Raw genomic sequence first — 15887 nt, 5'->3', positions numbered from 1 at the left:
CCAGTTTCTCATTTTGGGTGAATTGCAGTGAAAACCAGTGCAACCAAGATCCAGGAACTAGAGTACATAATCTCAGCTGATAGTGGATGGAGCTATAGCCAAAGATATCCAGAATAGATTTACGAATGTAATTTTGCTCCAAGCAAGATTGATAAGAGCTGCCCACTAATTGCATTGCAAGTAATTTATTGTATATGAATTGCTTTGTGACTTGAGATGTGTGGTTCAAGTTTATCAACCTGCATTGGAGATTATACATCTACAATGTAGATGGTGTAATGGCTAATTGAATCTTTAGTTTGCTTTGTAATTAGGTTCTGGTCGAGTCACTTTTAATAACCAGCGCAGTTACCTGAATGCAGTTGGAGCAGCCTTTGTAGAGATAAAGACTCCAAAGTTCACTAAAAAGGTAAACCCTGAATTCTGAATCTTTACTTTTGATGGCAGAAATGGTCTCTGACTTACTGAAATCTTTCTTGCTAAAGGTGCAGATTGATCCCTACCTGGAGGACTCCATGTGTCAGGCATGCAATGCTCAGCCAGGACCATTCTTCTGCAGAGATCCAGTGAGTTTTCTTGGGGCCTGGGATGGGAACACAATGCTTTGTTCATCCCAGATAATTTCCTGTTTTTTTTTTGAAAATTAGTGCTATGATGCCAAATAATCTTTAGCCATTGGTCCGGTGTGCTAGGGTGTGCTTAGTATTATGGCTGAACCTGCTCATTGTCTGTCTTATCGGTCTATAATCTCAGTTCGAAACTAGGTAGACTAATCAGTGGATTATTGAACTGCGTTTCGGAATGACAAGGTAAGTGGGTTCAAATGCAGCAGAATTGACTTGGCAGATCACCATTGCAGGTTTGTTGCCTAGTGTGCTTTGTCCAGTTTTGTCGTGCTGCGCGGTTAATGTCGCAATCGCATTGCATCAGTCTAACCAGATACGGCTTGGAATTTCTAAATCTTGAAGCCCAATAACCCCAGGTTGCTTCAGCTAGATGGGGTATTTGACCCAAATCAGTTGGATTTGGTGGATGTTGAACTTAAAATAAATAAAATAAGCTTTGGGGCTTAGGATTCCCATCTACTTTGTATTAACTTTGGTCAGATGCACATGTATCAGCTTAGCTCCGTTCAACTGTACCAGTAACTAAAGCCAGTTGCCTTGGTCTGCTTCCTACAGGTCTGCTTCAAATATTTCTGTCGTTCATGCTGGCAGTGGCAGCACTCCCTCGAGGTCCTCCGCCACCACCGCCCGTTGATGCGCAATCAGAAGAACCGCGACTCCAGCTAGAAACCGCCGCGAAGACGTGCGATGTTCTATTTCAGTTGAGTGTTGAGCTGGGATTGGCTCAGACTGGGAACAGCGATTATGGACTGAAGTTCACTCCTGCACTTGCTATTTGCTGTTAATATTCACAATCGCACTATGCACAGTGAATTCCATGGGGTATTGGGGCCCACCACAGCAGTTCCCAGACAAAAGTTCTGCACCGAGGTGATAGCCAGGTCTTGAAGGTGTTGAAGCAAATGGCTTCACATTTAGATTTTTAGGCTTTTTTACATTCCTTGCATTTTGACAATGTTGCAAGTTCATTACCTTTCCACTAGCGGTTGCCATACAGTGCCTTTAAATTTTTTTTTCCATCAGGACCGCAGATACTGGTGAATATTCAGCCGGTTTTTTACTTAACGAAGAGGCAGAGGAGTGCTTTATTTAGCAATCAAATTCAATATTTTACGCTCAGTTTTTACAGATGCAACTGCCTTTTTAAGGCTTCATTTTTTGACCAGTTTTTTTTACACTGTTAAAAAGGTTTTAGTCAAACACAACCGTGACTCTTTCCTGGCGGCTTTTAACATTTTTGTGTCTGGGGCTGCTATTATGGACCCTGGGTCATTGTTGTAAATCAAGATGTTTGCAACCATTGGTGTGGATTTATGGATTAGAAACTGGACTGAAATAACGACATTCGAGCTGCTGTACATAGTTTTAAGATGTTCTTTTGCACTTTTTAATTTGCACTATGGGTAGGTAGAGGTTTTTAAATCACCATTCTCACTGATGATGTGTTTTTCTTTTTGTACTTGAGCAGAAGGGGTTTCATGGCCGGGCCAGGCAGAGTTATCTGGCTTGGGGCCCCATTCGGGCAATTGCTCATTACTGTTGAAAAGGATGAGAAGCTATTGCAGAAGCCAGCTGAGCAGCTGCTTGGGTCTCTAAGTTACTTGAAGAGGTTTTTACTCTTGTGGTTTTTGATCTGAAGCTGTGTGCCAAAGAACCAGTGTCCTTAACTTTATTTTTATTTTTTGCTGAGCTGTTGCCTTGTCGCTCGCCCAGCTGCTGTTGGGCATTAGTAAGGTCTCTACCTCACTGTTGTGGTATGCAGGTGTGACTGCAGTTACCTGAAGTTGTGGAGTAAGCTGTTAAATGTTGGGCACAAAAAAATAAAGCTGTTGAAGCAGAAACTCTAGCGTTGAACATGTCTAATATGTACCAGTATAGTGCAAAGGTTTCTCACTGCTTCCACTAAACCAGGGGCACAAAGGAGCCTATATTGTACATAATGGCCACACATCCCAGTAATCCATCTGCTGATGTATTGCTGAACTTGCAGTGATTAAATTGTAGCAATCCTTCAGTGTGGTCATGACCAATGAATGGAGCACACTGGCCATTGACATCCAGACTTGCTGTAAGTACAGACCCAAATGGAATAAAACCCATGATGTTCACAGTATAAATATGTTGTGGAGTGATTTTTATTTTTGTCCATATCCTGTGATTCAAATTGCTGTTACTGTATTGCCAGTAAAACAAATTCTAAATAAATAGTGTGGTTTCTAAATCATCAAGTAGTCCCTCTGCTGCTCAATATTTTGATTCATGTACAATTAATCCAGTTTACACTTGCATCTGTTGGGTGCTATCCACACTTCAGGACTAAAACTGATTTGAATACTCAATTCAGTGATCTGCTATTTCATGCCTGGCTTTGTGAATTGTTGTCTCTTCTATTAACCTTAATATGATGTATTTTAATACCCCACCTAAATTCACTTTACAAAGTTTCGACATGGGAAGTCTCAGTTTAATTTACCTTTGTACCATGTTTGGTTTAATGCTTGAGTTACATTACCAATTATTCACATCTTTTGAATTGTAATCAAATTTACTTGTACAAGGAAACTAGAAGCAACTGACTCTGCATCTGCTTAAAATCTGAAACTTTTTTCCATTTGTGACAAAGGGTCTCTGACCTGAAATGTTAACTGTTTTTCTCTCTCCACAAATGCTGCCTGGCCTTCAGATTGTTTCTAGCATTTTCTGTTTTTGCTTTGGCTATAACTGAATTCAGTTTGTGTTGTGTGGGAGATTGGATTGTACACTGAATTGAATTGCACAATTGAGTTTAAATTCACAGGGCTACACCTTCAAGCAGTGTGACTGAAGTCTGCAGAATCCCTGAACCAATATCCATCAGGCACAGCCAGCTTACCAATGTGTAGCATCTGCACGGTAAAAATGCTCTTGTTGAATCAGTGCCATAATTGCATGTAAAATCTTAGTGTTAAATGTTCAAAGCCAGATCCAGCTGAATTTAGCACTAGTGGTATTTGTTTTGTTCTTGGGCTGCATTTTTACATTTCCTAGTTGATCTGTGGCAGTTTACCTTGCTGAATTGCTACAGTCATTGATGCTTTGATTGCCTTTGGCAGATAATTTTATAGGATTTTTGTCATGGCATTTATGAAATGCCTGTCTAGTGTTGAAGTTGGAATAAGCTTATGCAGTTGCTGTTATCTTCCTTCTGTCTGGGTGCTGTCAAATTTAAGCTTGGTGAGTTGCTGCAGTGATGCCTACAGGTAGTCTGTACAGTTCCACCAAACTGGTAGCAGAGGGGGAGGATAGTTAGACTAGAGGCTGTTCCAGATGGTGCACTTTGAAGACTGACTGTGCCAGGCAGTGGAGTGAGTAAATGTGGTGAGTGAATGAGGGCTCATTTGTGAGCTATTTTGGGATGCAGATATTGGTGTAGCTTTTCATGGTGGTCATTGGCATATTTGAGCAATTCCCCATAGGATGTAGCCATATATGCAGGCTTGGACTGAGGTGGGCTACATCATTTGGAGTTTGAATCAAGCTAAATGCCAGAATTGGTGGTGACTAGTGCCCCTCCTAAATTATGACACAGGGAAGGTCTGTTGATTTTAGCCTGACAACAGTACTAATATTCCTGTCTGGTATGTGTCTAGCCACTGGCTTCCCTTTGACTCCACCACAACCAATTGACTGGCTTTAGGACTCTGCTCCTTGGTGCCAGACTTGGGCAAGAGACATCAGCCCAGCTCTACTTTGCCTGTGTGCTCCCATTGCTACCTCATGATCTGGATGGCAAATAAAACTGAACAAGCAGCTATAAAATTACTAGAGGTCTTTAGAAGTATTGAACTGTGAAGTACAATTGTGGATAATGTTCTTCAAACACTTAGTTAAAATTTGTGAAGCCAATAACCTGATGTAAAATGCACTCCTATCATTTACAGATGTATAACCAATTTTATTCTTGGCAGGTTCAATATGCACAGCAAGCAAGATCAATTACAAATGTAGGGGAGAAAGTGTACAATTGGTTAAAAATCTTATCAAAGTAAGGCATTGTTCTGAAGTGCAGCTAAATACTGCAGTTGGCAGAGCTGTAATTATTACAGTACTACCAACACTTGGATTCTATACCATTCTCCATTGCTGCAGGGCAGAAATACAGATGTACATTAATGTCTGCTTGAATGACCATCAGATGCACTCAAACTTGTGTGGTCCTGTAAATTTACTGGAAAATATGCACAGTAAAATGTAAGTAACAGATCCCCATAAATCTCAAGTACCAGGATCTGCCTACCAGCTGTATGAGGTTTGGGCAACTCTCCATCGTTCTATAAATGAAGTGATCAGAGCACCAATCCTTGTGGAGTTCCACTTAGTCTGGGGGGGGTTTCAGGATAATTAGATGCTTTGATCCTTTAGCCAGACTGCAACATTCTGAAGATGAGCACATTTATATTTTGACATGGACAGCTTGTAATTACAATAGATCTTTACTCAGGCCACAGGCCAGCAATGGAAGGGAAGTGAGGAGCAGGACTGACTGGCTAACTAGATTCATATCTAGCCAATTGGCACACATCTTGGTAAGACAACCAAAGCAATAGTGAGTTAGATGTGTACTAATGAGGTTCTTTTAGTGGCATAGGCCAGAGTTATAATGCTAAGTGCTAAATTGAGGCCAGTTTCTTTTCAGAAGAATTTATAACTCATGCTTTCAGTGCTACTACACACAAGGGTCTATAATGTAAATCAGGGGTTCAGTGTCCCTATCACCAGTGTAGTTGCTTGTGTCTTGGCAATGGAAGGCAACCATTCAGCCCCTCCACCTGTTCTGCCATGCATTTAGGTAGATGGAGATAGTCATGACTTATCTTTGTACCATCTGCCATAATACCCTTGCCTAACACTGCCCAACATTGATATGCTCTTTGGTATAGTATTACTGTTGACCAGTGATACTAGAATATTTTGTAGGCTGTAATCTGATCCAGGTTCCTATTACTGCCCACTAGTGATGCTACTGCTCTTAGTTTTCAGAAGCAAAACAAAGCCGAGGAACATTTCCTCAAACTTTTAATTGACTGACTAGTCCTGAATCATGTAAAGGATACTATAATGAATCCAACACCAGTCATGAAGACATGGAGTAGGAGTTGGCCCTTTGAGCTTGTTCTGCCATTCAAGCAGATCATGGCTGATCATCTACCTCCACCTTTCTGCACTCCATTCCTTCAGTATCCAAGTATCAATTGATCTATCTTGAATATACTTCCGCAGCTCTTGGGTAGAGAATTCCAAAGAGTCACGCCTTTTTAAGTGAAGAAATTCTCATCTCAGTCCTAAAATGGCCATCCCTTCATTGTCTGACTCCCTAGTTCTAGATTTCCCCATCCTCCCCACATCTATCCAGTCTCTCAATTTTACACCAACCTGTACCAAAGTTCAATTCCTTCCTCATTTCCCTCAAAGCTAGCATATCATTCCAACGATATAGGTAAAAAACAGGATGAGGTCTTATGAGATGAATTTAGGGAGCTAGGAGTTAGTCAAAAGTAGGACCTTCAGGATTGCTACCAGTGCCACATGCTAGTTACAGTAGGAATCGCAGGATTGCTCAGCTGAATATGTGGCTTAAGAAATGGTGCGGGAGGGATTCAAATGCCTGGGACATTGGAACCAGTTCTGGGGGAGGTGGGACCAGTACAAACCAGACAGTCTGCACCTGGGCAGGATCAGAACCAATGTCCTAGGGGACGTGTTTGCTAGTGCTGTTGGGAGGAGTTAAACTAATGGCAGGGGGATGGGAACTTATGCAGGGAAATAGAAGGGAGGGACAGAAGCAAAAGATAGAAAGGAGAATAGTAAAAGTGGAGGGCAGAGAAACCCAAGGCAAAAAGGGCCACATTACATCAAGATTCAAAAGGGGCAAAGTGTGTTTAAAAAGACAAGCCTGAAGGCTCTGTGCCTCAATGCGAGGAGTATTCGGAATAAGATGGATAAATTAACTGCAGATAGCAGTTAATAGATACGATGTAATTGGCGTCAGAGACCTGGCTCCAGGGTGACCAAGGCTGGGAACTCAACATCCAGGGGTATTCAGCATTTTAGGAAGGCTAGACAGAGGAAAAGGAGGTGGGGTGGTGTTGCTGGTTAAAGAAGAAATTAATGCAATAGTAAGGAAGGACAGTGGCTTGGATGATGTGGAATCGGTATGGGTGGAGCTGCGGAATACCAAAGGGCAGAAAACGCTGGTGGGAGTTGTGTACAGGCCACCAAACTAGTAGAGATTGGGGAAAGCATAAAACAAGAAATAAGGGGTGTGTGCAATAAAGGTACAGCAGTTATCACAGGCGACTTTAATTTACATATAGATTGGGTTAACCAAACTGGTAGCAATGCGGGAGGAGGATTTCCTGGAGTGTATTAGGGATGGTTTTCTTGACCAATATGTGGATGGAGCTGGCCATCCTAGACTGGGTGATGTAATGAGAAGGATCTAATTAGCTATCTTGTTGTGTGAGGCCCCTTGGGGAAGAGTGATCATAATATGGTAGAATTCTTTTAATATTGAGTGACAGTTAATTCCGAAACTAGGGTCCTAAACTTAAGGAAAGCTAACTTCGATGGCATAAGGTGTGAATTGGCTGGCAAATGATACTTCAAGGGTTGACAGTGGATAGGCAATGGCAAACATTTATAGATCACATGGATGAACTTCAGTTGTACATCCCTGTCTGGAGTAAAAATAAAACGGGGAAAGTGGCTCAACTGTAGCTAACAAGGGAAATTAAGGATAAGTTTTAGATCCAAGAGGCAGGCATATAAATTGGCCAGAAAAAGTAGCAAACCTGAGGACGGAGAAATTTAGAATTCAGCAGAGGAGGACAAAGAGTTTAATTAGGAGGGGGAAAATAGAGTATGAGAGGAAGCTGGCCGGGAACATAAAAACTGACTACAAAAGCTTCTATAGATATGTGAAGAGAAAAAGATTGGTGAAAACAAATGTCGGTCCCTTGCAGTTGGACTCTGGTGAATTAATAATGGGGAACAAAGAAATGGCAGACCAAATGAACAAATACTTTGGTTCTGCCTTCACGAAGGAAGACACAAATGACCTTTCTGGATGTACTAGGGGACTGAGTGTCTAGTGAGGAGGAGGAACTGAAGGATATCCTTATTAGGCAGGAAATTGTGTTGGGGAAATTGATGGGATTGAAGGCTGATAAATCCCCAGGGCCTGATTGTCTGCATCTCAACTTAAGGAGGTGGCCCTAGAAATAGTGGATGCATTGGTAATCATTTTCCAACAGTCTATCGACTCTGGATCCATTTCTATGGACTGGAGGGTAGAGAGAAAAACAGGTAATTAAGAGACCGGTTAGCCTAACATCAGTAGTGGGGAAAATGTTGGAATCTATTAAGGATGAAATAGCAGCGCATTTGAAAAGCGGTGACGGGATCAGTCCAAGTCAGCATGGATTTATGAAAGGGAAATCATGCTTGACCAATCTTCTAGAATTTTTTGAGGATATAACTAGTAGAGTGGACAAGGGAGAACCAGTGGATGTGATGTATTTTGACTTTCAAAAGGCCTTTGACAAGGTACCACAAGAGATTGATGAACAAGATCAAGGCACATGGTATTGGGGGTAATGTACTGGCGTGGATAGAGAACTGGTTGGCAGGCAGGAAGCAGAGTTGGGATAAACGGGTCCTTTTCGGAATGGGAGGCAGTAACTAGTGGAGTACCGCAGGGCTCAGTGCTGGGACCCCAGCTCTTCACAATATACATTAATGATTTGGATGAAGTAATTGAGGGTAATATCTCCAAGTTTGCAGATAACACTAAACTCTGGCGGTGTGAGCTGTGAGGAGGATGCTAAGAGGCTGCAGGGTGATTTGGACAGGTTAGAGTGGGCAAATGCATAGCAGATGCAGTATAATGTGGATAAATGTGAGGCTAACCACTTCGGTGGCAAAAACATGACAGAATATTATCTGAATGGTGGCAGATTAGGAAAAGGGGAGGTGCAACAAGACCTGGGTGTCATGGTTCATCAGTCATTGAAAGGTGGCATACAGGTACAGCAGGCGGTGAAGAAGGCAAATGCCATGTTGGCCTTCATAGCTCGGGGATTTGAGTATAGGAGCAGGGAGGTCTTACTGAAATTGTACATGGTCTTGGTGAGGCCTCACCTGGAATATTCAGTTTTAGGTCTCCTAATCTGAGGAAGGACATTCTTGCTATTGAGGGAGTGCAATGAAGGTTCACCAGACTGATTTCAGGGATGGCTGGACTGACGAGGAGAGACTGGATCAACTGGACCTTTATACATGAGTTTAGAAGGATGAGAGGGGATCTCATGGAAACAAAGATTCTGACGGGACTGGACAGGTTAGATGTTGGGGAGGTCCAGAACCAGGGGACACTGTCTTGGGATAAGGGATAGGCCATTTAGGACTGACATGAGGAGCAACTTCTTCACGCAGAGTTGTTAACCTGTAGAATTCCCTGCTGCAGAGTGTCATTGATGCCAGTTCATTGGATATATTCAAGACTGAGTTAGATGTGGTCCTTACGGCTAAAGGGCATGGAGAGAAAGCGGGAAAGGGGTACTGAGGGAATGATCAGCCATGATATTGAATGGTGGTGCAGGCTTGAAGGGCTGAATGGCCTACTCTTGCACCTATTTTCTATGTTTCTATTCCTATCCAATACCATTGATGTATGTTCCACCCACTAGACCATTCCCTCTCCCTGAATTCAGGTAAAGAGCATTATAGAATGGACACTTTGTGCTGTATAATGTTTATGCTCCATATGAGCTTTCTCCCACCCCTAAGTATCAGTATGTCCTATTCATTTCTCCCTTGTGTTGATCTACCTTCCCCTTAAATACATCCATGCTATGTGCCTCAACCTGTGGTCGCAGGTTGCAGATTCTATTTACTGGGTAAAGACATTTTCTACACTCCCTGTTGGATTCATTGGTGACTTTTAGATTTAAGGCCTTAGTTTTGGCCCCCTGGTATAACCTCAGTTGTAAATCTATCTTGCACCTTCTCCCCTGCCTCCTACCTCCTGACTTAACTTAATTCTATCCCTCTAGAAATGAATCCATAGTTTTGTCTCTACTTTTAATCTTGTCTATCTGTACCCTAGATTTGTGCTTTATTCCATTTACACTTGCTTTCCAAGTAGTATTTGCAAATGACACCTATTCAAGTGTTGTATTGTATTTTGTCCTGTGTAACCATATCTGCTATTTGGCATTGGCTGCTAATTTTGAAATACTTTTAAAATCCATCATGGTCTTATTTTAGCTAGAGTGTCATGTTTGGATGCTAAGTAAAGCTACTGTTATCTATTTTGACATGGACAGGTAGGAATTACAGTAGACATAATCAATGAAGATTTCCCCACCTCCAGTATTCTATATCTGGAAAGCTAATTTACTTAACAAAACTCCCTGATCCCATATATACTTTCAAAGAGCATGTGGTTAAGTTGAAGCAGAAGGAGCTTGCTTTGAGGCTCTGCATCAAATGCACCATTTTGCCTTGTGCTGGTCAGTCTAGTTTCTCTCCATGAAACTAGTATCATTAGTTCCTGAACACTCATTTCCCAGTGACTCCTGGGGTATATGGCACAAAGTATTCCCTCCTGTTACAACACACATCCAAGGAACTCACTGACTGAAGGGCTAACCAGAGCCCTAGCTGAAGTTTAAAACATTACATAGATCAAGGCACTAGTTGGATATGGTCCATCAATCAGCAGAGTCTCCTCTCCTCTCAACTTAACTCAATCTTCTTGGTGTTGGGCAGTTTGAGACAAGCCAGACTCCCAATGAAAAGTAGTACTGCCACGAGCAGGATGGGCACGATGCAATTTACGTCAACCAGCTGACCAAACGCAATGTTTCCCAAAATGGCAGCCACTCGGCTGATACCACTGAACATTCCGAGGGCGGAGGATCTGTCGAGACAAATTGTTTAAAGTCCTCAACTTATCAAGATATTAAATTCTAAATTAACCTCAATTCATTAGAATTGTGCTGGTAGTTTTGCAAATTACTGCAATTAGCATGAAGCAACATTATGCAGGCTGGGCCACTATTTTAAATGTACTCCTAGCAATGTTTGCATTTTAATAAATATAAGTTACTATAATAGTTGTATGTACTGAGGTTAAAGACTTCATTTTATATATTAAATACCTTGCATCTGTGTATGCTTGCTGGCAGCTCTTTCCATTGTAAAATCCTATGCCTGCATTTAGATGGTTGCTTATAATTGCACCCGCCTGCCAGTGGGGACACTGCAGCACCACTGCAGGAGGCTGTAATTACAGCAACTTGAGGTAGTTCCCATTAACATAGCCATAGGAATTTAATGATGGAATTTGTTGACAGGAAGTGCACAACGTGGCATGATATTTAATGTATTGTGGATAATAACTTACATTAAATTAAGGATAGCATGTTGAGAGATGGGACCTGGATTACACCAGTGCACCATAATCTCACTTCACCTAAAGAGTACACTTGGTCACTATTCCCTGTGTGCAAGGCCACAATTGAAAGAAAACAATCAATCTCTGATGTTGAACATGGGAAATCCAGACCAGGTGAAGCTGGATGAGAAAGGAGGGGATAATTAGAGCAGTTTATAATTGAGAGCATTGTTTCTAGTTGAAAACAATACTTTAACGGTGATTTGCTGACATGAAGAAGCAGAAAAATAACAATCCCAAGCTGCAATAATCTTTGCAGTAACCATTCTCTGTCTGCGCAGCATCAATTTTAAAAACTAGGCATATCTTCTATTGGCAGGTCACGCACACAAAGTATTTAGTATTAGGATCTCTCATTACTCTCGCACCCAGAAGAGTAGAGTACAGATCGAGAAATTATGCTAAAGCTTCACAGATCCACCCACGCCATTAATAGATGTACATGCACTGGAGAGAATGCCAAGTGTGTAGGGTATGTTCTACAGTCTAGCAAGGAGGTTAATGTGGAGTTTCACTGAGGCAAAACAATGTTAAATATAAATAACCCAGGCTAATAAAGCATAGGACTTTAGTTAAAAATAAATAAGAATTTCTTTACCGAAAGGGCGATGAACAAATCTTATTACCTTGGCTGGCAGGTTATTTCAAAAGCTTTAGAGCTGGTATAATCACTAGCCGGATGAGTTTCACTGGGCCAAAATGCCCTCTTATCCTTCTTGTGTCTAGGTTTTAATTGTACATATGCCTTAGGGCAGACCTGTGCCACCAAGGGAACAGTGGCAGAGTTCCTCCAAGATTAAATGCTAACTCCAGTCAGCATACTTTATACCCATCGTTTCAGTCTGTTTTTGCCCCACAGAACTGATTTCTTTCTATCTTGACATTTTTTCTTCCCACCTCCATCCACGACCCCTCTGTCATTTTAACAGTTTCCCTGCCCCAACCGTCTCCTTTTCACCATCGACGTCCAATCCCTCTACACTTCCATCCCTCACCAGGATGGCCTGAGGGCACTCCGCTTCTTCCTTGAGCAGAGGCCCAACCCGTCCCCATCCACGACCACTCTCCTGCCTGGCTGAACTTGTGTTCTCTCATTAAATAACTTCTCTAACTCCACTCACTTTAAATGAAGTGTTGCTATGGGAACGCATGGGGCCTAGCTATGCCTGCCTTTTCATGGGATATGTGGATTTGTTCCAGTCCTACTCTGGTCCCCTCCCTCAACTCTTTTTTTTCATACATCGATAATTGTAGCGATGCCCTTTCTTGCTCTTGCCCTGAACTTTTTCCATTCATTTTGCATCCAATTTCCACCCTTCCCTTTACTGCTCCGTCTTCATCTCTGGGATTAGGCTTTTGACCAGTATCCACTATAAGCCCACTGATTCCCAAAGCTACCTGCACTGTATTGTGGATAATACCCCGCAGCCATTCTCCCAGTTTCTCCACCTCTGTTGCATCTGCTCTGATGACACCACCTTTCACACTAGTGCCCAACATGTCTTCCTTTTTCCTCAACAGAGGATTCCCCACTGCTGTGGTTAACATGGCCCTCGAATATGTCCGTTCTATTTCCCGCACCTCTGCTCCTTCCTCTCTATCTCAGAACCATGACAGTTCCCCCTTGTCCTCACATTTAAGACCTTCAAACTCAATGGTGTAGGAATGCGTTGGAAACTTAACGCTATAATTTGGAGCTAATTACCCTACAAAGCCTGTTGTACAGAATGGATAAAACACATGACTGTCAAATAATTCCTGCTGCTAATGGGTGACAAAAAAGACCTCGGAACAGGTCTCACCCCGTACTTTTATGGAGGTCAGCGGGTGATTATATGCCTGGCGTAAGGCTCCAGAGTATAAAGCTAGTCAACTTGCATTCCTTTGGAGTGATGTTCATTCATTTTGGTTTGCAAATGTGACTCACATTGGTGCATCATATCCCTGGCTCAATATATGTAAAAGTTTCTGATCAATCTCGCTCTTTTCAATTATAAATCTCATTCCCAATGTTTATGGTGCTCAAAACACTTAGGGCTGGATTTTTGGCTTTTCTGTTTACGGGACGATAATGGCAGCAGGGCGGGAAAGTTAGCAGCCAGGAATAGTGTTTAAGTTTGGGCAGCAGGGCACGCAGCGTTAAGGGAGGCGTTGTAAAAAAAACCGGGCCAAGAGCGCTCCGAGAGATGTCAGGGGGAACACCTAAAGAAAAACCACAAAACCATTAGCCACGCCATCGCAACATTCGGACTTTATTTTGGAGCACTTTCCCTTCCGCTCCGCCGCCGGCGTGATTGGACCGCTCTGATTTCCCAGGGGTCATTGTGGGCGCGCTTCTAGGTGTACGGGTCGAGCGAAACGCGTGCTGGTGCCACAACCAGGGGCGTTGCACACCGGGCGCAGCTCTTCCCGGCGGTGCTGCTCAGCGCCGCCATAAAACCGGACCGGAGACATGCAACGGGGCGCTTCAGACCTCACCGCCGCCTTTCACACCGCCCCGGGGCGAAACCCAGAATGCAAAGAACCGGAAAATCCAGCCCCTTGGAAAGTCACTGCTCTAGAGATCTCCCTCCTCCTCCACCCCTAGTGAACAATGGGATAAAGTTTGTGAGGAGAGAATAATCAGGGGGAATCCTCCCCCCATGGCTTGAAGCTGTAACCTACCGCAGTTGAGTGGGATACAATTCTAGCCCAATGACATCGAGCGAGTTCCAGGCAATGACCGAGATGGCACTGAACAGACAGGACACGACCAAGCTGTGGACTTTAGTCTTCACTTCCCAGATAAAGAAAGCACTGACGCCCGAGAAAAACAGACTGAGACCTAGGAGACAAAGCATTAAAGATCACTACCGAACTAGCCACTTTTAATTCAGAATCTACCCTTCAAACCCCAGTAATTAACAACAGATTTTCCACTGGTTCTGTGTCCACAGTACCAACAACAACCTGTATTTTATATAGCGCCTTTAACGCAGTGAAACATCCCCATTCTGCGCTTCATAGGAGTATTATGAAATAAAACAATGACGCCAAGCCGCAGAAGTAGAAATTAGCACAAGTGACCAAAAGCTTGGTCAAAGAGGTATGTTTTAAGCAGCGTTATGAAGGAGGAAAGAGAGATGGAGAGGTTTAGGCAGGGAATTCCAGAAGACACGGCCACCAATGATTGAGCAATTACAATCAGGGATGCTCAGGAAGGCAGAATTAGAGGAGCACAGATATATCGGGGGGAGGGGGAGGGGGTGGGGAAAAGAGTGGGGACTGGAGGAAATTACAGAGATAGGGAGGGGCGAGGCTATGGAGCGATTTGAAAATAAGGATGAGAATTTTGAAATCGAGGCATTGCTTAACCACACGAAAGCCATTAAACCAACAATTTAATTGTCTGCTTTTGGTACTGCATGCACACCTACAGCAGGTACATTTGAAGGGCTCTGTTGATTGGAGGAACCAATATTATCTTTTCTCCCCCCCTGCCTCTCCATGTAAATTGTAAGAGTGCACAAGATACTCAGTCAAAGAGGGAAGGCACCAACCTCTGGTTGGCTTATTCACCAAGACTGGTTGCACCCCTACTTGAAATGGAAGTAGTCCTTGTGGATTGGTAGTTCTGAGCGACTAGCTCACGTTTAACTTTGCTTGCATGCATCAATATCAATATTTGAGCGGGGAAAGAAAAAGCAGTTGAGGGAGCTATCTGGGCATTTCACAGGTCTGATATCATTGCCACCGCCCAGTCAAAGACTTAGTAAACCAGCCCATCGTTCCTCGACTGTAAATTTCAAGGAAACAATTTCTGTTTCTCTCGTGCATTTGGGATTTAGGAACTAACGGGATTTCCAAAGATTTCTCGTGTACCTTAAAGTCTAGACGGCTCAGAGCCAGATCAGAAAATGCCAGAGGCAGAGCCAGCAATCTCAAAGCCAGCTCAATTAATGATTCCCCAAGTTACTCAACTTAAGTTTACTCCACAAAAAGCTAATCAAGACTGAGCCGGTGCCAGGGAGCAGCAACAGTGAATCTGTAGACTATTTGCCCCAGTTTTAGAAGTGTGTGTATGTATGTTGGCAACCTATTCCCTGCAATCTAAATTACTATTAAAATCCCCTCTGGGCCAAATAAGTTTAAAAACATCCTGAAACATGGCAATAATTTAAAATTTCATTTGATGGATGAAGATTTCACACAACTTCCAAATCTAACTATAGATTGATGGTCATCTTTTGAATGAGGCGTCTAACCAGTGTATTAAGCTTAAATAAAGGAGACTACGAAGGTATGAGGGCAGAGTTGGGTAAAGTGGACTAGGAAAATAGATTAAAGTGTAGGACAGTTGATGAACAGTGATATACATTTAAGGAGATATTTCACAACTGTCAAGAAAAATATATTCCAGTGAGGAGGAAAGGGTGTAAGAGAAAAGAGAGCCATCCGTGACTAACTAAAGAAATAAAGGACGGTATCCAATTAAAAAGACATACAAAGTGGCCAAAACCAGTGGGAGGACAGAAGACTGGGAAGCTTTTAAAAGCCAGCAAAGAACGACAAAAAAATGATTAAGAAAGGGAAGATAGACTATGAAAGTAAACTAGCACAAAATATAAAAACAGATGGCAAGAGTTTCTATAGGTATATAAAAAGGAAAAGGGTGGCTAAAGTAAATGTTGGACCCTTAGAGGATGAGATCAGGGAATTAGTAATGGGGAACATGGAGATGGCAGAAACTCTGAACAAATCTTTTGTATCAGTCTTTACGGTAG

General features: G+C 42.6%; 2 protein-coding genes across 5 annotated transcripts in view; one reads left to right on the top strand and one right to left on the bottom strand.

Moving 5' to 3' along the window:
• Positions 1 to 2850, top strand: part of cpeb1a (cytoplasmic polyadenylation element binding protein 1a) — a 62244-nt gene extending 59394 nt beyond the window's left edge. For all 4 annotated transcript variants that reach the window (XM_070865119.1, XM_070865120.1, XM_070865122.1 and 1 more), the window contains exons 10-12: positions 315 to 409; positions 486 to 566; positions 1182 to 2850. In XM_070865119.1, the coding sequence (XP_070721220.1) occupies positions 315 to 409; positions 486 to 566; positions 1182 to 1292 (287 nt within the window). In that variant the 3' untranslated portion in view covers positions 1293 to 2850. The remainder of the gene's footprint in view (positions 1 to 314; positions 410 to 485; positions 567 to 1181) is intronic.
• A 1689-nt stretch (positions 2851 to 4539) lies between these two features.
• Positions 4540 to 15887, bottom strand: part of sv2 (synaptic vesicle glycoprotein 2) — a 78931-nt gene continuing 67583 nt past the window's right edge. Inside the window, exons 11-12 of the mRNA XM_070863962.1 lie at positions 13789 to 13948; positions 4540 to 10587 (exon numbers count right to left, since the gene is read on the bottom strand). Of these exons, the coding sequence (XP_070720063.1) occupies positions 10404 to 10587; positions 13789 to 13948 (344 nt within the window). The 3' untranslated portion in view covers positions 4540 to 10403. The remainder of the gene's footprint in view (positions 10588 to 13788; positions 13949 to 15887) is intronic.

Source organism: Pristiophorus japonicus, chromosome 21 (assembly GCF_044704955.1).
Source record: "Pristiophorus japonicus isolate sPriJap1 chromosome 21, sPriJap1.hap1, whole genome shotgun sequence".
Classification (NCBI taxonomy): domain Eukaryota; kingdom Metazoa; phylum Chordata; class Chondrichthyes; family Pristiophoridae; genus Pristiophorus; species Pristiophorus japonicus.
The sequence above is the reverse complement of the archived record's forward strand: the minus strand, read 5'-3'. Positions and strand labels throughout refer to the sequence as shown.